Genomic DNA, 26,719 nt, shown 5'->3' on the forward strand with positions numbered 1-26,719 from the left:
ACAGATCTCGTCTCCGACCTACTCGTCTTCGTCTCTCGGTGCTGTTTTGTTTCCAGCCTGCATTTCATCTCATCCTCTGCGAGCCGAGACGATGACTGCTGATAAGCCCTCGCCCAGTCCTACTGGTGTTGGTGCTGCGTCCCGAACCCACAAGTCTTGCGATGCTTGCAAGTCACGCAAGGTCCGCTGTCCTAGTACGTGACTTGAGAGAGCTTATTGCCATTCCGTTTCCTCACTCAAGAACTGACGGGTTAACTTTGTCAACAGGTAACGGTCCGCCTGGACCTTGCGCGAATTGCATTGTGAGTAGTAAAACCTACTGATTTCCCTTCCCCTGGCAAGACATGCTCGTTTACTCACAAACCTTGAACCTGTAAGCGTCGAAAAGAAGAGTGTCGCTTTAGTGTAAAAAGGCTAGCCCACAGGCGCAACGGTAAGCACGAGCAGCAAAACATCCGCCATACGATAGTTACACACTCTGAAGAGCGAACACAACAGCTTTGGACGACTTTCTATGGCGAAAGACTGCAAAATACTAAGTAAGTCCCCAGTTGCCGGACAGCTTCTGCCAACGAATTACTCGCCCTCGAGCAATCGACCGCCCAGTCTCCCAGACGCCAAAGCCGTGCTAGACTTGTTGACATCAGATGGAGAAACCAAACCATTAGTTCTCCCGGATCGCACGTCGCCAAAATCCCCTCCCCACCGCATCCAAGAGCTCCACGTCGATCGCGTCCTTGCACGAGCACAAAGACCAAAGACCTCTACCGGAAGAGGCCAGGAAGAAACCATGTTTGTATCAGTAAGCACCATCAGCCACTTTTTCAATGTCATTTGCACATTTGAGTTTGCTGGAAGCTGACAGAACGTCAACAGCGCAATGGCATTTTTGGTATTGAAGAGCCACATGCCCTCAGTGGCCTGCACGTACTAACAGATCAAGGGGGCCGGAACAGCCTCACGTTCTTCTCCGACAACAGGCTCCTGTCCCTGTCGACGCGCCTCCAGAATCAAAAGGTGAACGAGCTCGTCGGGCGGATTTCCGTCATTGTCAATGGGCGGTTACGTCGTACTGACTCGACCACCACGAACCCCCGGAGGACGCAACCTCCAGACTTGGGTACCGACAGGGCGCGCGCCGCCTTGTACATTCGCCGTAATTACTTCCCGTTCCACTTCCTGTAGTCTCGTTGAGTGAGGCAGAAGCTAAGCATGGTCAGTTTACTTCGAGCGGGTGCATCCCATGTTCCCGTTCCTCGACCGCACGACTTTCGAGACGACGGTGTCAAGTCCCAACTTCCCCAATCTCCTCGAACGGAGCAAAACGTGGTGTTGTCTCTACTACTGCGTCCTTGCTTTGGGATGTCAGTACGCTGACGGTGGCACATTCGAGCCTGGCAAGGGCGAGTCTTGGCGGCTGTTCTCTGTTAGCTTGAGTGGCTTTTCGGAGCTGCTGTTGCTTCCCGATTCTCTGACCACCTTGCAAGCACTGACGGCCATGTCTATATATGGCTTAGGTATCTCAGGCCTGGCGGTCGAACCCGTCATCATGTCAGAGGCAGCAAGACGGGCTCAGATTATGTCGAGTCATAGCTTCACTGGCCCGACCGCCCACGCCTACCAGAAGTCCTTCTGGATCCTGTATGCCATCGAAAAAATCACCAGCTTCCACTTCGGGAGGAGTTCTGTAAGTACCTTGAGGCTCTCCCCGTCACTACTTTGATGTCCCGTTCCGACGGACGCCCACTTTCCTTTACCCTTCGTCTTCTAACACTGCCAAGAGCTTTGTGGATAGTGACATATCCTGTCCAATCCCAGTCGTTCCCGAAGCAACGTCAGGAGACTTTAGCTGGTTTCTGCACTTGGTGCGCTTTGCTCGCCTCCTTTCTCGAGCATACACATCGCTCTTCTCGGTCGGCGTGTCGGGTAACTCCGATTCGTATTACCTCGACGTGATTGACCAGTTGAATGGTGAACTAGAGGAGTGGAGGGCATCTCTGCCCGACAATGGCTTTCGCCCGAGCGGAATCTTACGCCCTCAAACCGTGTCCGGCTCCAATGCGAGATCGCTGGCTCTCATCCTCAATTATCTCTATTACAGCATGCTACTGACTCTCGCGAGAACCACGCTGTGCTATCTGCCTGTGCCTGAGACGCCGGCGGTTACAGCGACAAAAAATGACAGGATGAAGACTATTCTGAATGCATCAAGGGCTATCTTGGAGCTGACTACAATGATTGAGGTTGAACCATACACGGTGACATGGTGAGTAGGAGGGCATCGCCCAATATCTTGTTTTCTCCCCCGTTGTCGTTGTATGGGTTGCTAACAGTAACCCCAGGGTCCTTGCGGGAATTCCCATCACAGCGCTTTTCGTCTTATTTGACCTCGTAATTCATGATCCTCGGCAGCCAGACACCGTTACCAACCTGGCTCTGCTCGACATGGTTGCTGGTCACTTCAGTCGGATTGAGTATGCCAGCGGTGGCACTGTGCCCGGTTCTTTGATCGCCGAGTTCGCAAAGATTGCGCGGGACTACGTCAACGAGATTCAGCATTCCGAGGCTGGCTTGACGAATCCTGCGAGACCACATGCACCTCCGAATCATTCCGCGATGCAAATGGTACAGCAGTCATCAGAGCTCGATGGTGGAAACAACAACCAAGTGGCTAGGCCAACTCAAATGACTCTGGATCTGTCTGATGTAAGTTTCCGGCCCTTCATATTCGGCATTGAAAAAGGGGCTTTTCTAATCGTCATTGGTACTGGAGACTATGCCGATGTCTGGGTCGATGCAACAACCAGGGTACACCGACTTTGCGTTCGACAGTGGGATGGGTCAGGTGTCTCCCAGTGCTCTCATGGGGACCGACGTGATGGGAATCTTTAATTATTTCCTGCCCGATCTGGACCCTATGTTTTACCAGGGTATGATGCAGGAGTACGATCTGCTACCGCAGCAGCATGGAGGGACCGTCCAAAGCATGGACAAGTGATTTGATGCGGACGGGGTCCAATTCTTAATTTCCGTCCGTTGACCAGGCCAGATGCAGCACGACATAACCTTATTTTTGGAGCTTGATGCGTGGCTCCCAACGGATACTAGCAGCTACATTAGTTGCTACGCCCAACAGTCGAGATCATTGCTAGGCATAATGACGAAATGCTTATAAAGAACAGAATCGAATGTTCGCTGAACCTCCTTCCAGGATCGAAAAGCAGGTGCAGATGGTGTGTGTAGGTGGGAGAGACTTGGTCTTCGGTGGCAGTGAGCTCCAGGATCCCGGGCTTCGCTCCGGTCCGCTGCAAGGATCAGCCGGGTCTCGGACGGTCTAAAGCAGCCTAGCGTCTCCATTAAAGTCCGTTCTGGTGGATCCTCAAATGTCGTGGCCCCCTGTCCTTTTTCCCGCAGATGTGCGCACGTTTAAAAGAGTCTTGCCGCCAACAGAGCAGAGCTCAGAAGAGAAGCTTATCATGCGATGAACGACAACTCACACACTTCTCTGATCTCTAACGAGCCCCATATTTCCATCTGTAGATCTTGATGGCATCCGAAAGCCCAGCTTCGCAGGCGAGTACTCCGGCAGGCGACAAACCACGCAACGTCTTGGCCTGCGTCTTTTGTCACCAGCGCAAAATCAAGTGTGACCGCAAATTCCCCTGCGCGAACTGCATAAAGGTTGGTTTGTCATCATCTCATTCGACCCTTCAGCCGATGGACCCGAGGTCGACACACCCACATCGATGCGCATGCTCACTGACCACCATAGTCTGATCAACCGTGTGTCCCGTCGACACGAGCACCACCAGGAGCGGGTAGAAGACGCGTAGTGAAAGACCTGTTGGAACGATTAAATCAGTGTGAGAGTCTGTTGAGCCAGGTAGCTCCGCGCGATGCAGATGGATGCCCCGTAAATCCCGATACGCCGGGTTCCTCACGCGATGTGGCGGACAGCCCGGCAATGTCCCACATAAGCTACGAAGAGGCCCGGAAACAACCCAGCTCGAGACCAAATGGCAAGATTGTCTGCGATGAAGGCCGACCAACTTTTATGGAAAACCCATTCCGCGGAAATGTTATTGACCACGTGAGTACACTTCGATAAGATCTCAAGCCTCAGTGAAGATCTAAGTGAGATCCCAGCTCCATTTCTCCAAGCTCAGTCTCTACGACAATGACACCGAGAAATCAACGAATCCGTCAGGTTTTACCAGCGTCTCAGAACGCGGCGATGTAATTCACCAAAAGTCTATGGATTTTGACATATTAGCCCTAGGGCCAGTTGAGATCCTGCGCCTGTGGCAAGTATTTCTAGAACGAGTCAACCCCATGATCAAGGTCATCCACGTCCCTAGCTTGGAACCTCTAGTCTTCGAAGCAGCAACAGACCGCTTCAACCTGAGCTCGAACCTCGAGGCTCTACTCTGTTCCATCAACGTCGTTGCAATCATGGCTCTGTCGGAAGCAGAATCAATCCAGATGCTCAATGTCGAAAAGGAAAAAGCATTGCGGAATTCAATGTCTGCACTAAAGAAAGCCATGTCCAAAGTGGACTTCTTACGAAAGTATAACATGACCACTTTGCAATGCTTAGTGCTGTACTTGGTAAGATGTCTGTCCTGCGCACAAGTTCTGATCTAATCGCAGGCTAGGTATCTCTCCAGGGGCAATTCGATCGCCATGCCGCTTGGGTGTTGACCGGCATGCTCGTCAGGATAGCGCAGAGAATGGGCCTTCACCGTGATGGAGATCTCATAGGTCTGCAACCCTTCGAGACCGAGATGCGCCGCCGTATCTGGTGGCAGATCATCATGCTGGAAACAAAATATGCCGTCCTCGCAGGCTTTGGCGACACACTCCTCCCACCCAACTGGGACGCAAAACTGCCATCAAATGTCAACGACGTCGACCTGCTACCCGGCTCAGCAGAACCCGTCAAGTCTCGTGACGGAGTAACCGAGATGGCATTCTGCCTCATGCTCTACGAATCGCGCGCCTTCTTCTGCGACAACCCCATGCCCGAGTTCGAAGCAGTTATCCTCAGCGGGGAGAAAATCAGCCCAGAAACTTCGAGAAAGTTCTCCGGTCAGCCACTCGACAAGTACAGACTTCTCGTCGACCAATACGACGAGAGGCTAGCTGCGGCGGAACGGCGGTTCTGCAATCCGAGTGCTGGTGGGATACACCTCGTGGCGAGCAAGATCCGATCCTTCACGGCGCAGAGGCTGCGTGACATGATCATGCACGCGCGGGAGCCCTGGGACGAGAACAAAGACGGCGGAGCGAGCCAGCAATCCTTCTTCCGCGCGTGGGTCATCTCCTTTGAGAGCGACGTCAGCTGGTACGACACGATAGACGACAAGTTCACCTGGTACCTGAAACTACACTTCCAATCCGACGCTTTCTCCGTCATGATTGAGCTCCTGCAGTGGCAGCCTGTCGGAACCCTCGTCGATAGGGCGTGGAAGGCGATTGACCGGCTCTTTCACCACCACCCGGAAATGTACGACATGAGCAGGAGGGACAACATGTTGCGCGCAGAGAACCTGCTTGCGGGTTGGGCGAGACGGGAGCTTGCGTTCCGGAACCTGGGCATGTCATGCGACACGCCGCTGGTGGTGGCGCGGTTCCGGAGCAGCGAGATTTTCAAGCAGAAGCAGCCTGGTGGTGTCCCTGTCGAGCAGTGGCCGGCTCCGACGCCGGATACTGCGTTGTTTTCTGATATGAGTCCATCTGACTTTGAGACGTTTGATGGTGGGATGCCTGGAGACACTCATGGTCCCAATTTCAGTCTTTGGGGTGGAGGTGGGCCGTGACAGCATGCTTTATGATGAAGCCTGGCTGGTTTGTGACGACGGGGTGATGACCAGAGGGGGCGGGGTCGTGCATTTAAAGCACTCGACCATGACTTTATGACATTCATGACGGCTCAAGGGTAGACTGTACCCAATACGGAGTTTATCCCTTCACTTCGAGCGTCTTTAGGGCTCTTGGGCTATGCATCACCTCTCAAAATTCACTGATAGACTTTGTGTGTTCTTGGCTTGACTCATCGAGATATCATTGTGAATTCATGCGCGAGTTCCACGAGCTACTGGCTTCAAGTAGACATTCAGCGGAATCCTATCCCACAGGCCGAATGCTCTCTGCCTCTGTATCCAGGACCCGTTTCCTTCTGCAAGTTGAAGATCAAAGTCAAAAACGATTCGTGCCAGGATCAATCTCATCTCTGCATATGCGAGACTGTTTCACAGAGGTGTCAATGTTAGTGGCAGTGACTGAATAGACGGACGAGGAGCTCTTACTTCTTCCCAATGCAGTTGCGTGGGCCAACGCTGAATGCTTGGAGGGCATCCAAATGGTTGTGTTCCTCTTTGTTAGTTTCTAAGAAGCGCTCCGGTCTGAATTCCCAGGGCTTGGTCCAGTTATCCGGACTGTGGTTCGCGGACCATTGTTGAATCTCGACAAAAGTCTTGAAGGGGGCGAGGTTAGCTATCGATTGCAGTTTCAGAAGGCAATGTGATGCGTGAGATTGCTTACTCCTTGAGGGACATGCTCCGAGCCAATCTGACACCCAAATTCCGGCACTTCTCGAATAAGATTTGACGTCACCGGAGGATACATCCGTAAAGCTTCGTTGAGAACAGCGAGCATGTATGGCAGCTTGCTCACTGAGTTGATGGTGATCTCACTAGAGTCAGTAAAGCTGGCGCGGACCTCTTCATTGAGCTTTTGCAGGACCTTGGGATGTCTCAACAGAAGATATGTCGTGCCGGCTAGAGTGGTAGCCGTCGTCTCAGAGCCTGCAAGGACGAGAATGAGACCGTTGGCTGATAGTTGTTCAAACGACAGGTTCTGTTGATACCAGATCAGCTTGCATTACTTCCCTCAGGCAACAATGGGGATCATTCATACCCATTCTTCCTTCTTTCTTAAGAGCCCCTCAAATAGGTCCTTACGGTCAGGATCCATGTCCAGACGCGATTGCATCATCTTATCGGTGCTCTCACGCAACTGCATCATCGCAGCAAGACCGCCGATCCTGAAGAGACCCTGGACAACAGCGTCGAGGCCAATGTACTTCATCGCCGTCATGATGGCGTTGTATCGGATCGTCTTGAAGATGAAGGCAATCCACGGGTGGTAATTCGACCGATCGAGACAACCAAACGATTGTGCGAAAATCAGATCACCAGCAATATCGAATGTGGTCCAGTTATACCAAGCCTCGACATTGATCGGCGCATCCTTCCCATCGCAGTTCTCATGCAAGCGCGAGATCAGTTTATCAATGTACTTCATTATGATCCCTTCTTGCGCCCGCATGGAGCTATCCGAGAAGCCATGGGATAGCGCACGCCGGTACCGCTGATGCTCTTCGCGCTCGGCGTTGATGATGCTTGTGGGAAGCTCCTTAATCGTCGTGGAGAAGAGTCGCGACTTGGGGATCTCGTTCTCAGTGAGCTCTTTGCCGATCTGGAAGCCGTAGATGTCCTTCCAAGCCTTCACGTCGGTGAAGGATAGGTGGTTTGGGCTAATTCGGACTATAGGGCCATATCGATCGTGGAGGAGCTGGGTTCGGAAGGCCTGGTAGCCGGTGGCATGTTGCCAGGCCCAGATTAGAGGTGAAGCTCGTTGGAGGACGGGTCCGGGAAACCTTCGGAGGGGATGTAGGAAGAGGTTATAGCCGGCTAGAAGGAGTTGCCAGAGGACGGCCTGGCAAATTAGCATCGTTATACATTCTGAAGAGAAAATCTGCTCTAGTCATGTGTGGGAATGTATTTCACTCACTGTCCCCAAGGCAATAGCCAGGATATGAGAAGGATGCTCCGAGAGAATCGTCAAAACACCCGCCATTTTCGTAGTCAAGTCATGAAAATATCAAGCCTTGTGATACTGTCTTGCGACTACAATAGCAACCAACCCCGCGTTGACGTCGAAGCGTCGTTTATGTAGATCCAATCCCATGTACGAGCCTTTACGAGCTCCCCCTCGGCGGCAAACATATTCGCTTCTGGCCCAATGAACACACCACTTGGTTCTGCGTCAAACGGTCAATCACCTTCCATTAAGGGGACGGGCTCTCTCTAGGCGCAAGAAGTTTGGGTTCATCGGACGGTTGTTTCAAATACCACGTTTTCTACGCGGACCAATCCACAGTCCGGCTTTGTAACATTCATGCATGCAGCAAGCGTAAATATGCGCGGGGGAGGTTGGGATGGTTGGCCATCGGCGAGTGTTACTCCGCATTGGTGTTCCACTACTGGATATCCTGGTCATGTCACTGTCTACCAATATTGAGTGTTCGTAGCCTTGGGATCCAATCTTCAAAGTCGCGGGGAAGTCAGGGCACATATATTGCCAGTAAAGACCTTGAAATTGGGACGGAAAGCGCCCTCGGACGAGCATTCAATCCAAGACATTATTACATCGGAACTTACATGGTCCAGATTTGGTCACATTTGATGAGGAACGACAGAAGGCAAGGCCACATGGAGATCTTGCTACAACTATGGGCTCTTGAGTTTGGGTTGACTTGGATTGTCGTATTGCTCATCTAGCTATATTGTCTTTTAGTGACTATGTGGGACTGTGGATACCTGAGGCAGTGGCTGGTGCCCCAGGCACCAGCTGCCTGATCCACCTCCTGGTTGATCCAGCCCACCGCAGCCACCTTCACCACAACATCACCAACCAACCGTCAATACCAGTCGTATTGCCTCATTGCTTGCCTCGTTGGTCCAGATGTGCAGTGTGTACTGCCCACAGACTATCTACTAGCCGTCGATCAAAACTCCGAGATCACAGTACCCGCCCTCTTCTTCTCCGCCATGTCTAAGATAGCCGTTCCAATGGCCAGGTCTGTCGTACTTACACCGATACTCTTGTACTCGTGCCCGCCCCCACTTTAATGGGCATTCGACACTCACCACCCACTAAAGTGGGTGCTTTTCAGCCAAACGGCCGCATCGCCCAAACGGCCAGATAATCGTCGTAATTACACCATTATACTACAGCCTCAACTACACCCTTTTCAACAGCCGCCCGTTGCCTGGACCGTCGACTATGTACGCAGGGTGTAATTGGCCACTATTCCTCATCCTCCTGGCTTTTTTTCCTGCCTCGGAAGCCCCTTTTTTGATAGCAGAACGGATCCTCGCGTTGGCCGCCTCCACGAGAGCTACCGCCTTGGCCATCTCAGATGCCTGCCTCCGTTCGACCATACGTCAACCGTCCTTGACTGTGATGATGCCCCCTGTCTGCAGTTGGACTATTCTTGCCCTGCCTACGGGCTCTGCTGACCTGTTGGGCAAGCTGGGTCAGCCCGAGGTCTCTTTTCGTCTGGAGCAGCTCTGACCCCTGTGTAAGTGCTCCTCGAACAAACCGCCCGAGATTCCGCTCAAGCGGGGAGGCCTCGCCAGTCAGCTGCTGAATCTCCCTGTTGAGGTCGTTCATATCATTCTGTAGACGCCAGGCCACGCGACGGAGCTTCCGAATGGTGGTAGGTGTGGCGAATGGCGATGAACCTGGCCCCTGGAAAGGTGGTGTAGTTGGTTGAGAATCGTGGCCACGATCACGGATCTTCTCGAGCACGACTTGTGGATTGTATGGGTAGATACCAGTCTTCTTGAAGGCTGAAAGGATTGTGGAATGTTTGAATGCCTGCTTGCGAACAGACTGTATAAACCCGAGGAATTCTAGTTTGGTAATGTTGGTACAGCCTTCTCGAACCACGAGGTCAAGTGCCTTAGCGTGGTAATGCTTAAGGGGCTGGAACACCACAACATCGAGAGGTTGGAGGATATGGGTGCTGTGTGGTGGAAATCCGAATGGGATTATGTCGTTCTCATTGCAGTACTTAATGAATTCGATAGTATGGTGAGATCCATACCCATCCATAAGTAAGAGTCTCTTTGCTCCTCTGGTTCGAGCCCTCGTGTGAGTGTCGAAGTGTTTGATCCAATCCAAGGTCATCATATCATTCGTATACCCAGTGGGTGAGACTCCTATGACGGTATCAGAGTCGAGCTCTTTAATACCATACCACCTGGCCATGTGAACAGAGCCGCTAAGGATGAGGAAGGCTGGCACGTAATCTCCAGCGGCAGAGATGGCCTCCACGGCAGTGGCCGACTCTCTGTTGGTTGGAAGGGCGAAGTAGTGAGCTCTGCGTCTCTTCGTAATCACTATGCTGGATTTCCCAACCCCAATTTGGAACCCAGTCTCGTCCATATTCCATATATCACATGGCTGGATCCCATACTCCTCGACGACCTCTTTCAGCTTGAGAAAGTAAGAGTTGATGGCATTCTTGTCTTCAGATTTGCGCCGCTCAGCTTCCAGCACTTTCTCCTTGACCAGAGAGTACTTATGCCTTTTGATAAATCGACTGGCCCATTGGGAGTTGATAGTTGGAGGAGGAGGGCTCTTGGCATTGGATTCAACTGGCGGGTCCCACGACTCGGCAAGTAGGTAATTGGCAGCGCTGACGACCAGCTCTCGCCTCACGGGCAGGTTAATTCGATCCATACAGTCAATATAATTGCAAATCGCCTTTTCCTGGTCCCAAGAGAGCTTGTGGCCGTGGCTGGCACGCTCTTTCAACGAGGCTCTGCCAGAAATCCTCTGAGAGAGCTTCCGACGTGGTACAGAGTGCTGACGAGCCGCCGCTGCGATTGACAACTCCGGGTCTTCGCGAATAGCTGTAATGGCTGCTTGTATACGCTCCTCTTCAACGGCATTAAATTTGGCCATTGTGGTGGATTGTTGTGGTGGTGGCGATGTATGGTGGTAAATCGGGATAATTGTGGTCGTTTGGGCGACGTGGCCGTTTGGCTGAAAAGCACCCACTTTAGTGGGTGGTGAGTGTCGAATGCCCATTAAAGTGGGGGCGGGCACGAGTAGATGATCAATCCATCCTCCAGTGTCGATAGTGATTCCAGCTTCTCTCCTTGTTTCCGTGAAATCTCTATCTCCCCAACCTCCACTATGCACTCCGCCGCGACTTTACTCTGAATGATCTCGCCAGAATGCTTGAGTGCATTCTCGCGGTCGTCGACCAGCACTGTGACCTTTGAACCTTGCCCGCGCAGTTTCCCACCAGCGACACTGGTCGCCTGGGCCAGCAGTTCCGGGTCTACTTCCAACATGTCCGCCTGCCAAGACCCGACGGCAGAAATGTAGGGGCTTCTTTCCTTTCTCCCGTTCGTGACATAGTGTGCCGGAAACACTGGGCTCTTGGTGCCGACAGTACAGAAAATGGCGTCTGCAACGGCAAGACGATACTGGAGTTGAGCATCATACTCAGAGCTAGAGGAGCTGACATACTCAAAGTTGGCAGTAGACTTCCAACGGGCGTGGTTCTCTTCCTTCAATCTCGAAATAAGCTGCTGCGCCCGCTCCGTAGATCGATTCACCACGGTGATGGACTTGATCTCCTCACCCCTCAGCGAAAGTGCGAAACGGAGATGCCACAACGCCTGCTTACCAGCGCCGAAAACCACAATGTTGTCGGTATGGCGCCGCCACAAGTACGGCACAATGGCAGAGAGCGCCGATCGGTATCCTGTGACTTCTTCCGCGTTGATGACGCCTAGGGGCAGGCCGTCCTGGTCGCAAATGGAAATGATGCCATGCAAGCTATTGGCTGCCGGTGATGAGGGCGCCGGGGTGACGACAATTTTGGTTCCGAAAGCGCTGGCGGAGCTGAAGGGTCGGAAGAGACACTTTGTGCCTTCAGGTCTGTTTACGATTGATGCATCGGGCTGATGGTCCCGCTCTGTACCCTTGGAGAGTTCTACCAACGCTCCCACAAGCCGATCTCGGAGTTGGAGGATTTCGACTTTCGGGAGGTTAAGCAGGATATCGAGCACAGCCGCGTCGCTGAGAATTCTGAATTTGCCCATGGTGAATAAACGTGAAGATGCTCCGGTTCGTAAAGGGTTGTAGACTGTCCAGATTGTGAGGTGGTCGTGCGGGGAGTTCTCGTGGAAGTAAATCAGCAACTAGACCTTATCGGCAGCTTGTCGATTCGCAATAGTCCATCAAGATAACACATGCGAGAAGATGCATCGATAAGCCCCGAAGCTAAGCACGTCACGGCGGATAAGTTCGTAAGGTATGTAAAGGTCAGACTCGGCGAGACCTACCGGATACTTATCCCACCGGCACGGCATCCGATGCGGGGAAATGGGCCGCTGCGGCGGCTAGCTGAGCCGCTCATCGGGGTCCGTGGTGGGCTCCAGTTTACCGAATGCGAACGGCTTATACGAGATTTTGGGCCGTTAAACGAGCCGGTGGCTAATCCGTCGACGAGGCTTCATTACATCTCTTCGGCACAGAAACCGTTCTTTTTAGTACCCGCGAGTCTACGAACGAGGAGTCATTGGCTTTTATCAAACCTACTTATAGGTCTAAGAAGAAATACGCGGATATCCAGATCGCGATTCTATTCTCTTCCTCATCTATCATACTTCAAACTATTACACCATGACAATCGGCCGAACCTTCAATGTCGTTGGCGCCCACTGTGGCGGCGAGGTCTGCGACGTCATCGTCGGAGGCGTCCTCGACGTCCCAGGCAAAACAATGTTTGAAAAAATGATGCATTTCTGGAAAAAAGCAGACCACTTGCGCAACCTGTTGATGAACGAGCCCCGAGGCTCGTCGTCAATGTGTGTCAACTTGGTCCTTCCGCCATGCAACCCCGAAGCCGACGCGGGGTTCATCATCATGGAGCACGAGGAGTACCCTCCCATGTCTGGCGCCAATACCATCGCTGTGAGCACTGTTCTGTCGGAGACGGGCATGGTACCGATGCAGGAACCCACCACGACACTCCGTCTGGATACGCCAGCCGGTCTGGTGACGGTCACAGCCGAGTGCAAGGACGGCAAAGTAACATTTGTGGAGTTTCAAAACGTTCCGGCTTTCGTCTACGGGTTGGATTTGGATATCAACGTCCCGGGCTTCGACACGCCCGTCAAGGCTGACATTGCATGGGGAGGAATGTGGTATGCGCTGGTCGACGCGAGCTCAGTGGGCCTACAAATCAAGACGGAGAACGGAAAAGTATTGGTCGGCATAGGCGAGCGGATCAAAAGAGCCATCCAAACGCAGACGAGCCCGGTACACCCCGAAAACCCAGAGATCCGAGGTGTCAGCGTCTTCGAGTTCACAGAGCCGCTGTCGCCCTACGCGCCAGATGCACAGCAGACTGCCGTGAACACCGTGGTAGTATCCCCGGGAAGACTCGGCCGGAGTCCGTGTGGGACAGGAACATGTGCGCGGTTGGCGGTTCTCCACAAGAGAGGTCAGCTCGCGGTCGGAGGATCATTCCGACACCGCAGCGTGATTGGAACCAAATTCGTCGGAACGGTGAAGAGCGAGGCAAAGGTTGGGGACTATGATGCTATTATTCCCGTGGTGAAGGGGACTGCCTGGATAACGGCTTTCAAGCAAGTCATCTTGCACCCCACAGATCCATTCCCTGAAGGGTTTAGGGTTGGAGATAAGTGGCATGTCAGTTAGAAGATTCGGGTCCCGCAGATCTTGGCTACTTTTGTACATCTTATTTAAGTGATCAGCACAAGTCATTTTGCCCTCCTTCTCTTCGAGAAAACTTTTTGTTTCAGCCGCTTCTTCAGCGGCGTTTGACTCGGTCCGTAAATCCGCCCGTCTAAATGTACGTCAGGGGCGCTTTCACAGATGCCGTGCCACAGCCAAGCCGGGATGTCATGCAGGCATATCACAGCATTTCTTAAGGTCCAGAGACTTGACAGGAATAGAACATAGTGGGTATATTTCAAAACGCGTGGATCTAACTGGATCGTTTCCCGCGGACAAATCTGCTCGCCTAACCCATTTGATCATGTGAACATGACGCTTAATGGGCCTAGGACACAGAATTCGAGTTGTCGGCGCAGGAAAACGCGGCCGAGCCACCAGACTCCTTGTAAGTATCCATGATTCCAACAATCGAGCCGTAAGCTCCGGCAATCATCAAAAAGGTGCCGCTGACAATGACGAAGCAGCTGAAGCAGACCATGGCGATCCATCTGGGTCTCTTCTCAATCTTGCCCTCGGCCCAGTGGTCGTACAGCCACATACAGCCCATGGGCTGGAAAGACAACAGAGTGCCGAAAAGAGCACCGACGAGAGACACCAGGCCATCAAAAACGGGGATGGAGCTTGCGATGATGTATGCAATGATGGCGATGCCTGCAGTGCAGCCGAGCCAGATGCCCCAGTGCTTCATCGTGTTCTCGGTCAAGTGACGGGATCCACGTAGCAGGCGGATGAAGATGTACTTGGCAGGCAACTAATAACACACACGTTAGTATCAATCAAAGTGACTGGAGAGTCAGGGGAATACTCACGTGGATAACCAAAGTGGTGGTAACAATCAAGCCGGGGAAGGCAAGACCGTAGCAGACTCTCTTCATGGTTGCACCGGCAGAGCCAAGAGCGGGAGAAGCGACGTAGGAACCGCAGAAGTAGTACACAACGCATCCGATGGCAATGTAGGTAGCAGTCACGCCACCCTGGCAAATGACCAAAGCGCGCGTGTAGTGGCGAGGGTCGCGCATCTCAGAGACGATGGAGAAGAAGGCAGGGGTACCAGCGAACGCAAAGACGAGGGTCGAAAGCGCCGAGGAGGCCTGGGCAAAGGTCGGGTCTCCGACGACCTTGTAGTCCGAGGTCCAGTGGCCAGTCTGGGGAGCGGCAGCAGGTCGGTCCTGGACACCCACAGCAACGGCAACGGTGAAGACTGAACATGCATGGTCAGCGTCTGGATTCCAAGTATCCTTGCAAAAGGGAGTTGAGCGGCACTTACTGGCAGACATGATGCAGATGAGACCAATCCACGCAAACCAGGTAATCTTTCCGAGGGTCTGGATGCTACCGAAGCAGAAACCAATGGCTGCGGCAATGGCGACGAAGCCTGCTGTGCATGCACCGTGGAGAGAAACCGAATTGAGAGCGATCGAGGCACCGAGCATGCCAGAGCCGGCAACGAAGATCCAGTCTGATCAGAGACAGTGGTTAGTTTCTGAGTTACGATTTGAAGTATTGAACCAACTTACAAAGGCAGAAGACAACGCCGAAAAATTCACGGCCAACGCGGCCAAAGAGAAGGCGTCCAACGTCGTCGATACCGTAGACCTCGGGGTGGCGAAGCTTGAAGACACCAACAATGTAGTCGGACCACGTGGTGATGGCGGCGATGCAGCACAGAGCGATCACGCCTGGCACAATTCCGAGGACGTCAAAGACACCTGGTATGGACAAGACTCCCAGGCCAATTTGCGTCTTCATCATCAGGGCGACTGTTCCTTTCCAGCCAACCTAATTGAGGGAATTAGTATCCGAAGAGAGGTAGGTTTAGGCGTTCCTGGCCGAGAGATTTTCAGGATCGCTCCTTACATTGCGGTAGTTGGGACCGCCCTCTTTGATTTCACCAAAGACAGCATCGTAAGACGCATTTGGGTCTTCCAAGACCTGGCCTTGTTGTGAATGTGTTGAGACGGGTCCCAATCCCTCGATATCCTCCTTGTTCTTCTGCGTCATCTTGGCAGTTGATGAAGGTATTTTCACGTGATGTTGGTCCGTATGCGGTCGATCAGTCAGATATGACTTTAAAGTCTTCGGAGACACAGGTCACACGAGAAGTGGAAAATGCCGTCGAGACGATTCTTTTGACTAAGGTACTGAGTCCGGGTTGGAAGGACAACCGAATTGAAGAGTCAAGAGTTGTTGTCGTTGGTGATAGTCGTTGACAGCTCAAGACAAGGAATGAGTGGCCAAGCAAACCGTAATATGCATTGACACTGAAGCGAAACTGATAGCTCACTAGAGAGATTGATAGCTTAGAGGCATGATGAGAAGACCCATTCCCAAGTTGGGACTGGGAATGATGCGCTTTTGTACAAAACCAGCCCAAGCGCGGCCTTCTCTACAGCCTCGAAGTCCCAGCCAGGAGGAAAAGCCGGCAAGGGCTGCCAAGATTTCCCTCTCTATCAGCCTGACAGGCTTCCTCCTGCAAGAGTACCAGATAGCCTGCTATCGCTTGAGTTAGATTACGCACCGGTTAGGTAGAACATACCCCATAGTTTCCCCAGACTGCCTTTCAACGGGGGGGGGTCCTACGTCACAGCGGGACGATTTCTTTTCTAAAGGGTTCAGGGGGAGGGAAATGACTCGCGCGGCATTTCTCGGTGAGTTGCCTAGGTTAAGACCACGGTACGCGGTACTGCACGCTGATGCACAAAAAAAGCGTTGGCGTGGGAAATATGCCTCACTAGGGTTGATAACTCGATCAACATGGGATGACCGGGTGTCATCCCGATATCTTCCTTCTAATCAATAATGCTTGCGTTGTTGTAGTCAATGTTTTCACCTGGTATCTTGTGTATCTTCAGCTGAGGGAACCAACATTCCATTACCTCGCGCCGCACGCCTGTGGGATGGAATATCAGACGGAATGGCCGGATAAGAGTTATCCAGGCCCATGGCCGCACTTTCGGATTTCCACAAAACGCCGCAAAGAGTCAAATGCAACCGTGGAGTTGTGATAACACACAAATGGGCCAATTCTTTCGCGTCCCTTGTCCAAAGAAAAAAGTCGCTTTTGCCGTACAAAGTCGCGCCGTCGCGAACGCTTACCCGCTCCAGCGCATACAAGCGGAGGCGCCGTCGGCACGACTCGCGGTCAACTTCCTTGAGCAAGGATTCTTTCGCTGCATTTACCCCTGCTTAGGCGGAGCCTCCGTTTCAAATTCACACCATCGGATGCTCACCCGGCAGACCTCCCGCCCCACCTTGACAAAGTCGGGATGTCATCCCGACGGTAGAGAGTTGACTTGCCCCCTTCGAAATCAAGTTCCTCTCATGTCTCGCACACACCACCGCGCCACCACAAAACCCGGCACATGAGAGGGCGTGAGACTCGAGACTCCAGTCTAGAGCATGGTTCCTTCCCCAAAGTCAAACTCACGATGAGTTTCTCTTAGTCACTCGTGCAGCACTAAGGTTGCCAATGATGGGGATTCAAGCCTCGAGACGTTGGGTTGACTTCCGCTTCCCCATGGGGAGAAGGTAAGACCACATGAGATGATGATCGCATCAACCCCGTTAGCAATTGGAACTCATGGGAATCCATAGTGCTGCCACCATGAACCCGGAGACACGGAGTTTGAGATTTCTCGGATGGCGGGAAAACCTGCATTTCGGCGACAAATTAGCCATCATTCGACAACCACTTGGACCCCCAAAAGCTGCATCAGACTAAGGTGCTTTGTAGTCGGACGGCCCGTAATTACTGATGGACTAGCACAGAGCATAGAGTATGACAGCAGGTAATTGACAGGCCTAACCAGAGACTCTCTCGGCGTGAAACAAACAGCACAGCCCTCAGCCGTCTTTCTCGGTGCTTTACTATCTGTACGAAGTAGAGACCCACGGGCTATTGATAGCGTGAGTAGAATCTTCCGTCTTGGTCACTTTGTATCGTCGTATCCCCCGTAGTCCGGGAGGAGAATGCTTCTGTCAGAGCTTGTCTACCATTGGCAGAGGCTCGGGATGTCCACCGACGGGCAGATACCTATCAACACAACACGACGACTCGACGCAACCATGCATGTGAGGTTCCCAAGGTTTGCAGTGCATCTCATGTGGCATCCTTCTGGAACGTCTTAGCCTTCATCCAGCGCTGCTACTATCAACACGGCATGTGTATGGAGTACGGTATTATCTCTTAGCCAAGTGCTCCGCAGGCCGCCCAGCGTTCCGGCATCGGTCCTAGTCTACAACTCCGCATACCATACAGATAGCTAGTATAGAAACCGAACACCTACTTATCGCCGGTGCCATCTCGTGACATTTTTCGGAGACTAAGATAGATGCAGATAAGCCGTGCCCCCCTGGCCCGAGAGCCCAGAGCCCCATCAACTCGGTTCCACCAGGACCTCTGCTTTGGCAAAAAAAACGTCACATCACAGTTGAGGCTCGCCGGGTCCATACAGCATAGCACGCGATTTCCGCAGCCAAAGAACACAGACAACCCTTTTATGCCTGTCTAATTGCTCTATTGTCTACCAGGTAGTTTGAGTATAAGCCTTCCTACAGTGAAATGGAACCTGGAGCCGGCCGAAACAAGGTATCCAAGCGGTCGTCGAATGCGTAAGTCTGCCCGAGCCAACCACACCTCAATTTCCCTCCCTTGTCAACTGGTCGCAATCGCGCACGACTTACACCATTCGATCTGTAGCTGTGTGCGTTGTCGTCGACAGAAAATCAAATGCTCAGGATCTCAGCCGTGCGATGCATGTGGCAAGCGCAAACAGTCCTGCACCTTTGACGAACGAGATCAAAGAATCGTCGTCACCAAAGGGTAAGTAAACGGGCCTGGCCTTTCTGCCAAAGATTAGATCTTGCCCATATGTCCGGCTCACCATCTGTGTTCTACCTACATCATCGACCTTCAACAGAGAATCGAACGGTGGGAGCGGAGCCGAAGCACCAATGAGCCAGCCCAAGTGTCACTCGAGGGCAGCCAGCGTCCCGATAAAGCAGGAAACTGTTAGTTATCCCTAATTATCCTTACTTGCATTGCAGAGAACATGTCTGAGCTGACAGTAGGAGATGAGAGCGACGGTGATTTGCCCATGAGGGATGAATCAAGTGGCCCGATCATTGCAGATGGTACGCATGAAAAGGAAATCCAGGAGACTCGGCCTAAACCGCCAATAGATCCTGTCGCGTCGAACCTCATCAACCCTCTGTCCACCGGCCAGTCGGGGTATACATCAGCGCCGAATGGAAGGCTATGTAAGTCATCAATCTCACCATTTAGAGAACAGTGAAGTTTAACAAGAGGATAGTCTACCTGGGCACGTCATCTAACTGGTCATTTACCCGAAGCGTCCTCAACATCACACACCAATACGTCCACAAGACTCCATTGCCAACCAACACTCTGCTTTTCGATGGCACGACGTACGCCCTCAATTGGGATGGCTACAGAGCCGGCGAAGTCCCAGAGATACCAGCCCTTCCAAAGCAGGACTATGCCATCTACTTGGTCAACGCCGTCAAGTTCCACTGCGGCCAAATGTTCCACCTCTTTGACGAAGAAACGTTTATGAAGTCCTTGTACAGCTTTTATTCTGACCCTAATCCTAGACCCGATCCTACAGATCCGTGGTTCATTCATTTCTTGCTCATTCTTTCTTTCGGAAAAGCGTTCACGACGAAGACCAACAGGGGGAATAGGCCCCCTGGCCATGACTTCTTTGTCAAGGCTATGCAACTGCTCCCAGACTTCAGTGTGTTGCTGAAAAACCACGTTCTGTCAACTGAGATCATGTGTTGCATTGCTCTCTATACGCAATGCATTGACTTCAGACACTGTTCATACAACTATGTAGGTTTCCTCTCTTTTCTCCAAGATGCATTATACTGATGTTGGGTAATAGATCGGCCAAGCACTCCGCATTGCCCTTGGAGAGGGAATGCATACAGACATGCCTGTGCAGCAACTAGGAGAGGCATATGTTGAAAGATGTCGAAGACTATGGTGGACAGTACACATCCTTGACCGCGAGATAACGTCGCTGTTTGGCATGCCGCCTTCGATACATGACGATTATGTGCTCTGTCAACTGCCGACCTACTCAGGTTCAGTTCAGAGGACAGCCGCGTTGCGAATGCGTATCAAGCTGTCAAAGGTCATTGGGAGCATCAATAGGAGTATGTGAACCCCTGTGGAAGTCCTAACGAGCTTATCATTTTACCTTATACTGACAGCGATGCCAACCAGAGTTTTACGGTCTCGACGGAAGACTCAACAACAAGTTCATGCTGGGCACCAAAGAAGTGCTTGCTAGCGTGGCAGAAATTGCTGATGAGCTGCAACAATCGTTTGCGCTCCCTCTAGAGAGGAACACCAGCTGCATTTCGAGAACATCCGCCCATTTGCATTTACTGCACCATCAGGTATGTCTACTTCAATATTCAGAATAGCACTGGAAATGAACTAACGAGGTTACTGCATTTTTCTCGCAACTAGACCGCTGCTTTTCTGTTTTCTGAAAATTCGGTTTGAATCTCAGAGTAAATGCACAGAGCTTTTGAGGTCTTCGCAGACAGTCAGAAATTTGATTCAGATGTGCATTGATTCTTCTCAACAAATGGTTTCGATACTAGACTGTTTGCATTCTCAAGGGTTACTAGGTGAGTTCTTCCTAATTCTGACTGAAGATATTGTTTTGAGAGACAAGCCAGGCTGACTCTTGTTTTTTCCAGAAACCTTTCTTCCATTCGACCTGGAAGCCAGCTTCGTGTCTGCCAGCAGTCTGCTACTGGGACCCGCAATTGACCCACAATGTTTCGAGTGTCTCGATCCATCACTCGAGAAAGTCTACACAGTTTTGGACGAGATGATCATGGCCGGGAACGGGATCGCCAAGTACCGCAAATTTGAACTCCAGCAGCTGGAGAACATGCTACAGCGGCTTACGCCTTGGCCCTCGCAGGCTTCCGAGCAGACGACGCTTGTAGACGAGGCGCGGCAAACGCAGCCTCCAGATGACACGAGTCCCAAAGACACTGTGGTCTCGTTCATGGCGACGGACCACTCACAGCACGAGAGCTACTCTTCTTCTATCACGGGGAACATGGATGAGATGGCTTATGATAGCGGGCTGACTATGGCGCAATTATTGGATATGGCCAACTCTATTGAGCAGGAAGATTCGGAGTGGATGTCTCAAACGATAGTGGAAAATAGCATTTAGTAGATCAAGAAGATTTATCAATGTCATGGCGGCGTCTTCTCCCTTTTCTGAATACTGCCGAGTGTACATGTACATGCTTCTGCTTGAGATAACACGCTTTGTGAAAGGTTCCAGCGACCTCTGGATTCCTGGAATACAGTCTATGACCTGTCACGACCGGTGGTCAGTCCGAATTGTGTACAGCGAAGCTGTCTCGGTATCAATGACTGCCCATGGGTCGGAAAAGGGGCGTATCTGTTATGATGAGCAACTTGGAGAGGATCCCGTTGAGTCGACGTTCTACATGTACAAGCTGATGTAGGCTTCAAGCCCTCGGCTCCTCACCCTAGATTTCAAATCTGACCTTGAGGTAAAATCTTAGATAAACGTGATTCATAAAATGATGCTATGCTGATAGATAATCTACAACTTTGACGTCCTTGCCTGGCGAATCTTTGCAAACTCCTCGGTGTTACCGAGACGCCAGCTGACGGTAACTGTTGGATCTCTTAGCAGTCGGCAGAAAAGATGGATCCGGAAGGCGGTATGGGCACTTACAAACGGCCCTTTCACTTATATACCACTTCTGGGAGATCGTGGGCTCTGCCCACAATCTCCTCCTTCCACCTCAAGACGCAGCAATAATAGACCATTATTGACACTTCGTTCCAACCGTACGGTTGCCCTGCTGACGTGTATACCAACAGTATCACCCCACTTCCCTGCCTCCTTCTCCTCAGGTTCTTTCCAACGCCATCTCTGAATCGGCTGCTTGTTATCAGGGGCCTCCAAAAGGTTCTTGTTGGTATACACGTCAGCAGGGGCCTGTGGGCCGGTACGAAGCTCAATAATCTTGGTATTGAACTGCGTATATCTGTGTAAGGAGGAAGTTGGTGGGCGTAGCCCACGATTCCTCCGTTGGGTGTAAGTAGGTGGAAGGGCCGTTTGCAACGGCCCAGACCACCTTCCAAATCAACCCTTTTCTGCCGTCAATATTCCAACAGTTCTTGACCCAGTCGCCGACGAGTGGAATCAACTTGGCAGCGTGGCCTGAGTCGCCAGACATCAGGACCACAGAATCACTCGACTTGGGGACATAATCGATGATGAAGTCCGAGTCAGCCGTATCAGCGAACCAGCAGATAGTCTGCTTAACCAGCGGGCGGTCCTTAAGAGCCGGAAGCGTTTCCGCCAGCAGCTGCCGCACCTTAACCTGGTCATGTGGCGGCATGAATTGGCTCTCCTCGTACGCCGGCGGAAGCGAGAGACCCGTCTTGGGATCCGTGTTCACATATTGTTGGTATCCCTATCACAGGGAAGTTGGTTCGAACCGTAGGGTCCTGGGGGTGACGAAGTATCAATATCTCGGTATTGATTGATTCTGCGTAATGTGTAAAAGGGAGATTCCAACCGTAGGTTGGTTGGGTAGTCGCGGTCTAATTGTACCACCTCGAGGTGGCCCATGCTCTTGCCCTTATCCGCGGTCGAATTGGACTTCCAATCCGACACATATCCTCCGCCCATGGGGCACAGCTTGAGGAGGCTGGTCTTGGGATCCGGCTCAAAGTAGAAACCGAGGTCGCGCGCGTAGATAACGGGGATACCGCGGAGCGCAGACGTCTCGTCGTCTGTCAGTTTGACATGAGCGACAGACCATGACTTGGCGACGACCTGCTTGCCGCACTCCGGTACCAGTCTCGCCGCCGCCGCACCGGTAGCAATAATAACAAGCTTCGCCGAGATCTGACTGCCAGTCTGTGTCTTGATACCGGTTGCCTTCCGGCCGGCGCCGGTGTTCTGGTACACAATCTCTTGAACGCCGCCGTGCTGTCCGAGGAAGAACTTTACGCCTCGTACCCGGGTTGCGTTGTGGAGGGCGATCAGGGCGTTGCCGGAGTGGACATATCCGTCAAACTTGTTGAGGTAACCCTTCCAGCCGGAACATGGGCCCTCGCCGTACTGCCAGACATTGTAGTTGATGCCCTGGCCACCCTTAATGGGCACAACGTACTTTGCGAGAAGGGGGTGGTCTTCCGAGGCCTTCTGGAACCTGTGCAAAGTCTCGGCGGCCCGCTCAGGGGCGTTGGCCGAGACGCAGTGAAGAAATCCTACCCGGTGAAAGGATGGTGCGAAAAGAGGCCTTTGTCATGCTTTTGCGGCTTCCTGTTACTGGTCAGAAAGGATCTTTCTCACAGATAAGACAGCTCACGGGACGTCAACTTAAAATGGTGAGATTCGTGTAAAAAGGGTCCTCGTACTCTGCTCTGAAGATCTTGTTGATGTCGTTGGCAGCAGAGTCCCGGGGGGGTATTTGCTCGTGCTTGTCGAAAACGGAAATGTCCGTGTAACCAGCCAGGGACAGGTGGTAGGCCGTGGACAGGCCAAACGCACCGGCGCCCACAATGATGACTGGGTCGGATTTACTGACACCCATGGTGATGGTTGGAGGCCAAGGCGGAGATTAATGACGGGTTTGTGCGAATGATTGCACTCTTGATTCAGTGTGAGTACAGGGCCCTTGAGCAGCACTACTAGCCATTGAAGTATGATATCTTGAAGCAGTCGTATATGACCTTCCGTGATCTTTCCCAGGACCGGCTGGCTTCGGGCCCTTGCCCCGGCTTCGGATCCAAGATACTGGAGATACTCATGGCACCATCTCCATCATGGGGTAGATGGTTAGCGTAGCCGCGCCGAGCGGGGTGGTGGCCTTGCTGGAATCAATGCCGTGCTACTTTGTATACGGCCGGCCGACTTGGATGCCTGGACCTTGTTTGTGGCACAAGAGGCGTGGCTCTACGCCTGGGCTATCGAGGCGGATGGTGAGCCGACAATCTGTCCAAGAGACATCGGGAGCTCACCCGGTGGTCTCCCTTCTTTCTATTGGTCAAGCTGACTCGAGTGGAACTTTGACAACACGCCGGCCATGCAACCGGTCATCCTACCGCCAAGCCACAGCTTTGGTCTAGTGTCGTAGGGTATATATGGCGTTAATTGCTGCCCGCAATTAACGGCGTCGTTTTTGCGACAGTTATGAGCCCAGTGTTCTACCGGTAGCACAACCGTCTAAAGTGTAGCTTTGACGCGTACCCACATCTAAAGCCTCAGGTTCAATTCCCGCTCGGGTAGGCAGTTTTGCCGCCTAATCAGGTCTAAAAGAGCCCAAGTGCCACCCAACAAGCCCAGAGCGGCCACGGGTAAAAGCGTACAGACCCCTACCCTTCCACAGGGCTAGGATCTGAGGGGGTGTGTCGTAGGGTATATATGGCGTTAATTGCTGCCCGCAATTAACGGCGTCGTTTTTGCGACATCTAGCGTACTCCGAACTTGGCGTAGTCAGATTCGGCAACAATATCAATACGAAAAAGATCACGATACGGATAGCGATAGCGATATCACCAGGCCCCCAGAAACAAATAGTCTTGTTGCTGTTAGGCTTGACGTTTGATGTGAAGCAGACCTGTAATCAGGTGGTTCTAACACTCTGAGATGATGGATCAAGCCGCTGACACGGCGACCCAGTCAACACCCAGCTGGTCTGCGAGTTACGTCACTTGCTAACGAGACGAGAAATGGGACGAAAGCAAGGCTACTTGTTCCTCGAGTACCGCTCATGTGGTTCTCCTCTAATACCAAGTGGAACGAGTGCTTCGCGCAGTCGAATCAAGCTGAGCATCAGCGTCTGGGATGATAGTCATGTGCAAGGTTCACAATTTACAAGGATGTCTAAGTAAGCTACTCGTTCTGTGGCACGACTCTTGATGCTGAAGGAATGGGGTAAATGTAAAATCTCTTCATTTTTGACTATCCCTAAATTACATAATGCGCCATTTTGCATGCAACCGTGACCGCAACCCATTGGCATCCCACACACTGCACTTATTTGTTGCTGGGGTACAGGAACTCAGTCTGAGGGAAGAACTCCTCCTTGATCAATCTGGGGCTGACGAAGCGACGCATGACGTCTGCGCTTCCTGCCTTGTCGTTGGTGCCACTGGCGCGGGCACCGCCGAAGGACTGCTGGCCGATCAGGGCAGCGGTGGTCTTGCAGTCTAGGAAAGGGTATGGAGTTAGTAAACGGATACCCATTGACGTTGGTAGTGGGGAGGAGAACATGGGTAAACTCACTGATGTAGAAGTTTCCTGCGGAGTAGCGCAGGGCATCCTCGGCCTCGCGGATAGCGCGTCTGTCGTTGGCAAAAACGGCGCCGGTCAAAGCGAAGCCGCCTCCGCTCTGGTCGACCTTCTTCAAGGTGGAGGACCACTCGGCATCGAGGTAAGTGGAGATGGCCAGGACGGGGCCGAAGATCTCCTCGTTGAAGAGACGGTGGTCCGGAGAGTCGGCCACGTAGACGGTGGGGTTGACGTAGTATCCGTCGGAGCCGTCGTAGGTACCGCCGACCACCAACTTAAGCGAAGAGTCCTTGTTGCTCTCGTCGATGATGTTCTTGATTTTGTTGAAGGAGCGCTCGTGGATGACGGGTCCCATGAAGGCGTCCAGCTTGCCGTCGGGGCTTCCGATGGTGATTTGCTCGACCTTGGACTTCAAGCTCGACATGAACTCCTCGGCCTTGGACTCGGGAAGGTAGACGCGGGAAGTGGCGGAGCACTTCTGGCCCTGGTACTCGAAGGCGCCGCGGATGGTGTGGTTGACGGCGTGCTCGATGTCGGCGGTCGGGTGGATGAGGTGGAAGTTCTTTCCGCTAGTCTCACCAACGACGCGAGGGAACTCGCGGTAGGTCTTCTTGCCGATGCACTCGCCGATTCTGGCGTACAGGGAGCGGAAGACGTCGGACGAGCCGACAAAGTTGAGGCCAGCGAATTCACGGTGGTTGAGAACGACGTCGGTCACTTCCTCAGCATCGCCAGGGACGAATTGAATGACGTTGGGGGGAAGGCCAGCCTCCAGAAGGATGTTGTAGAGGATCTGGCTGGCGTAGATGTTGCTGGGCGAAGGCTTCCAGACGACAACGTTACCCATCAGCGCGGGCCCGGAGATGAGATTACCACCAATGGCAGTGAAGTTGAAGGGGGAGATGGCGTAGACGAAGCCCTCCAGAGGACGCCATTCCAGGCGACTAGATGTTCTCGTCAGTATTGAAGTCATTGAAGGTATTCGCATATTTCACATACCTCCACATGCCGTCAGAGCCACGGGTGGGTTGCTTCTCGAGGATCTCTGCCGCAAAGTTGCAGTTGAGTCTGAAGAAGTCGGCCAACTCAGCAGCCGCGTCAATCTCTCCCTGCCACATGTTCTTGCCCTGGCCGAGCATGGTCGCCGCGATGATCTCATAGCGGTACTTGGTCACGGCGAGCTCTGCCGCCTTTTGGAAAATAGCAGCCCTGTCGACGAAGGGGGTGTTTTGCCAGCTCTCCTTTGCCTCCAACGCCGCCTCAATTGCTGACGAAACCTGCTCATTGGATGCGAGGGGGAAGTTGGAGAATTTGGTCTTGTGCTCTGAGGGAAGGACGGTGTCGAAGGACTTGACTGCGGCCTGGGTCTGGCCGTTGAAAAAGAGGTCGCTCTTGGCGGGCAGCTGGGTGCGCAGCTTCTTGAGGGCTTCCTCAAGCTTTGCGCGCTCGGGGGAGTTCTTGGTGTATGTGGGCTGTAAAACAGATGTTAGCCAATTCATCCAAGAGTTATATCTCCCGGTTCCGGGGCTTCAACTTACGTTGAGCTCGTTTCTGGGGTCGGGAAGTCTAAATGGCGCAGTCGCCTTCGTCCTTCTTTGTGTAAGAGCGACGGGGACTGTGGTAGGGCGCATTCCTGATCTCAGAGATCCAACTGGTCTCGCGGACCTCATGACGCTGTGGACTTGCATTCTGACTGATGTGATGGGGATCTGGCTCGGAGGTAGACAATAGTACACGAAGATTTCGTCTTGGTTCTCGAAGAGGTGATGATCGGTGATGAACCTGATGCTTAGATGAAGAGAGCTTGC

The 26,719-nt window shown here is 52.6% G+C and overlaps 9 protein-coding genes across 9 annotated transcripts; 4 read left to right on the forward strand and 5 right to left on the reverse strand.

Moving 5' to 3' along the window:
- Window positions 1-42: 42 nt before the first annotated feature.
- On the forward strand, window positions 43-3,154 carry BDP81DRAFT_411333 (fungal-specific transcription factor domain-containing protein). The gene is made up of 8 exons (XM_060589160.1): window positions 43-194; window positions 552-802; window positions 877-892; window positions 944-1,156; window positions 1,221-1,687; window positions 1,782-2,266; window positions 2,343-2,706; window positions 2,774-3,154. Exons 1-8 carry the CDS (start codon window positions 92-94, stop codon window positions 2,996-2,998), a joined length of 2,124 nt encoding a protein of 707 aa, XP_060438517.1. The 5' UTR covers window positions 43-91; the 3' UTR covers window positions 2,999-3,154.
- Window positions 3,155-3,546: 392 nt separating this feature from the next.
- BDP81DRAFT_291092 (fungal-specific transcription factor domain-containing protein) lies at window positions 3,547-5,564 on the forward strand (the record flags this gene model as incomplete). The annotated part of the gene is made up of 4 exons (XM_060583066.1): window positions 3,547-3,681; window positions 3,773-4,090; window positions 4,147-4,608; window positions 4,656-5,564. Coding segments are annotated over 4 exons (1,824 nt in total), but the record flags the coding sequence as incomplete, so codon positions are not given.
- A 510-nt stretch (window positions 5,565-6,074) lies between these two features.
- On the reverse strand, window positions 6,075-7,860 carry BDP81DRAFT_334109 (isotrichodermin C-15 hydroxylase; the record flags this gene model as incomplete). The annotated part of the gene is made up of 5 exons (XM_060585729.1): window positions 6,075-6,246; window positions 6,309-6,475; window positions 6,544-6,858; window positions 6,919-7,719; window positions 7,795-7,860. 5 exons carry the CDS (start codon window positions 7,858-7,860, stop codon window positions 6,075-6,077), a joined length of 1,521 nt encoding a protein of 506 aa, XP_060438519.1.
- Window positions 7,861-10,897: 3,037 nt separating this feature from the next.
- On the reverse strand, window positions 10,898-12,078 carry BDP81DRAFT_441348 (uncharacterized protein). The gene is made up of 2 exons (XM_060591589.1): window positions 11,338-12,078; window positions 10,898-11,183 (listed from the first exon to the last, which is right to left on the reverse strand). The coding sequence occupies exons 1-2, from the start codon at window positions 11,907-11,909 to the stop codon at window positions 11,141-11,143; spliced, it is 615 nt and encodes a 204-aa protein (XP_060438520.1). The 5' UTR covers window positions 11,910-12,078; the 3' UTR covers window positions 10,898-11,140.
- A 414-nt stretch (window positions 12,079-12,492) lies between these two features.
- On the forward strand, window positions 12,493-13,533 carry BDP81DRAFT_455330 (proline racemase; the record flags this gene model as incomplete). The annotated part of the gene is made up of 1 exon (XM_060593054.1): window positions 12,493-13,533. One exon carries the CDS (start codon window positions 12,493-12,495, stop codon window positions 13,531-13,533), a length of 1,041 nt encoding a protein of 346 aa, XP_060438521.1.
- A 248-nt stretch (window positions 13,534-13,781) lies between these two features.
- BDP81DRAFT_360840 (transmembrane amino acid transporter) lies at window positions 13,782-15,967 on the reverse strand. The gene is made up of 5 exons (XM_060586407.1): window positions 15,430-15,967; window positions 15,090-15,351; window positions 14,840-15,031; window positions 14,382-14,773; window positions 13,782-14,323 (listed from the first exon to the last, which is right to left on the reverse strand). The coding sequence occupies exons 1-5, from the start codon at window positions 15,571-15,573 to the stop codon at window positions 13,898-13,900; spliced, it is 1,416 nt and encodes a 471-aa protein (XP_060438522.1). The 5' UTR covers window positions 15,574-15,967; the 3' UTR covers window positions 13,782-13,897.
- Window positions 15,968-18,668: 2,701 nt separating this feature from the next.
- BDP81DRAFT_334013 (fungal-specific transcription factor domain-containing protein) lies at window positions 18,669-20,798 on the forward strand (the record flags this gene model as incomplete). Its single annotated transcript, XM_060585720.1, has 6 exons — window positions 18,669-18,831; window positions 18,885-19,426; window positions 19,479-19,752; window positions 19,823-20,002; window positions 20,047-20,235; window positions 20,308-20,798. The coding sequence occupies 6 exons, from the start codon at window positions 18,669-18,671 to the stop codon at window positions 20,796-20,798; spliced, it is 1,839 nt and encodes a 612-aa protein (XP_060438523.1).
- Window positions 20,799-21,147: 349 nt separating this feature from the next.
- Window positions 21,148-23,493, reverse strand: BDP81DRAFT_485492 (FAD dependent oxidoreductase-domain-containing protein). The gene is made up of 5 exons (XM_060595162.1): window positions 22,998-23,493; window positions 22,287-22,885; window positions 21,790-22,083; window positions 21,479-21,575; window positions 21,148-21,274 (listed from the first exon to the last, which is right to left on the reverse strand). Exons 1-5 carry the CDS (start codon window positions 23,209-23,211, stop codon window positions 21,201-21,203), a joined length of 1,278 nt encoding a protein of 425 aa, XP_060438524.1. The 5' UTR covers window positions 23,212-23,493; the 3' UTR covers window positions 21,148-21,200.
- Window positions 23,494-24,656: 1,163 nt separating this feature from the next.
- On the reverse strand, window positions 24,657-26,599 carry BDP81DRAFT_455334 (1-pyrroline-5-carboxylate dehydrogenase; the record flags this gene model as incomplete). The annotated part of the gene is made up of 4 exons (XM_060593055.1): window positions 24,657-24,829; window positions 24,906-25,855; window positions 25,911-26,383; window positions 26,450-26,599. The coding sequence occupies 4 exons, from the start codon at window positions 26,597-26,599 to the stop codon at window positions 24,657-24,659; spliced, it is 1,746 nt and encodes a 581-aa protein (XP_060438525.1).
- Between the last annotated feature and the right edge of the window lie 120 nt (window positions 26,600-26,719).

This window comes from Colletotrichum phormii (assembly GCF_030913505.1).
Source record: "Colletotrichum phormii strain CBS 102054 chromosome Unknown BDP81scaffold_35, whole genome shotgun sequence".
In the NCBI taxonomy this organism is placed as follows: Eukaryota; Fungi; Ascomycota; class Sordariomycetes; order Glomerellales; family Glomerellaceae; genus Colletotrichum; species Colletotrichum phormii.

Bases quoted from the DNA above. Each gene is read 5' to 3' on its own strand.
- BDP81DRAFT_411333 (XM_060589160.1), top strand. From the start codon at position 92: ATGACTGCTGATAAGCCCTCGCCCAGTCCTACTGGTGTTGGTGCTGCG. The intron at 1,157-1,220 runs GTAATTACTTCC...AAGCATGGTCAG, and splicing joins CGCCGCCTTGTACATTCGCC to TTTACTTCGAGCGGGTGCAT. The intron at 2,267-2,342 runs GTGAGTAGGAGG...CAGTAACCCCAG, and splicing joins GAACCATACACGGTGACATG to GGTCCTTGCGGGAATTCCCA.
- BDP81DRAFT_441348 (XM_060591589.1), bottom strand. From the start codon at position 11,909: ATGGGCAAATTCAGAATTCTCAGCGACGCGGCTGTGCTCGATATCCTG. The intron at 11,184-11,337 runs CTTTGAGTATGT...AGAAGCCCCTAC, and splicing joins CGTTGGAAGTCTACTGCCAA to ATTTCTGCCGTCGGGTCTTG.
- BDP81DRAFT_360840 (XM_060586407.1), bottom strand. From the start codon at position 15,573: ATGACGCAGAAGAACAAGGAGGATATCGAGGGATTGGGACCCGTCTCA. The intron at 15,032-15,089 runs GTAAGTTGGTTC...GTCTCTGATCAG, and splicing joins CGGCGTTGTCTTCTGCCTTT to ACTGGATCTTCGTTGCCGGC. The intron at 14,324-14,381 runs GTGAGTATTCCC...GTGTGTTATTAG, and splicing joins CCACCACTTTGGTTATCCAC to TTGCCTGCCAAGTACATCTT.
- BDP81DRAFT_485492 (XM_060595162.1), bottom strand. From the start codon at position 23,211: ATGGGTGTCAGTAAATCCGACCCAGTCATCATTGTGGGCGCCGGTGCG. The intron at 22,886-22,997 runs GTTGACGTCCCG...TTCACCGGGTAG, and splicing joins CACGAATCTCACCATTTTAA to GATTTCTTCACTGCGTCTCG. The intron at 21,576-21,789 runs GTCAAGAACTGT...TATACCAACAAG, and splicing joins TTCCACTCGTCGGCGACTGG to AACCTTTTGGAGGCCCCTGA.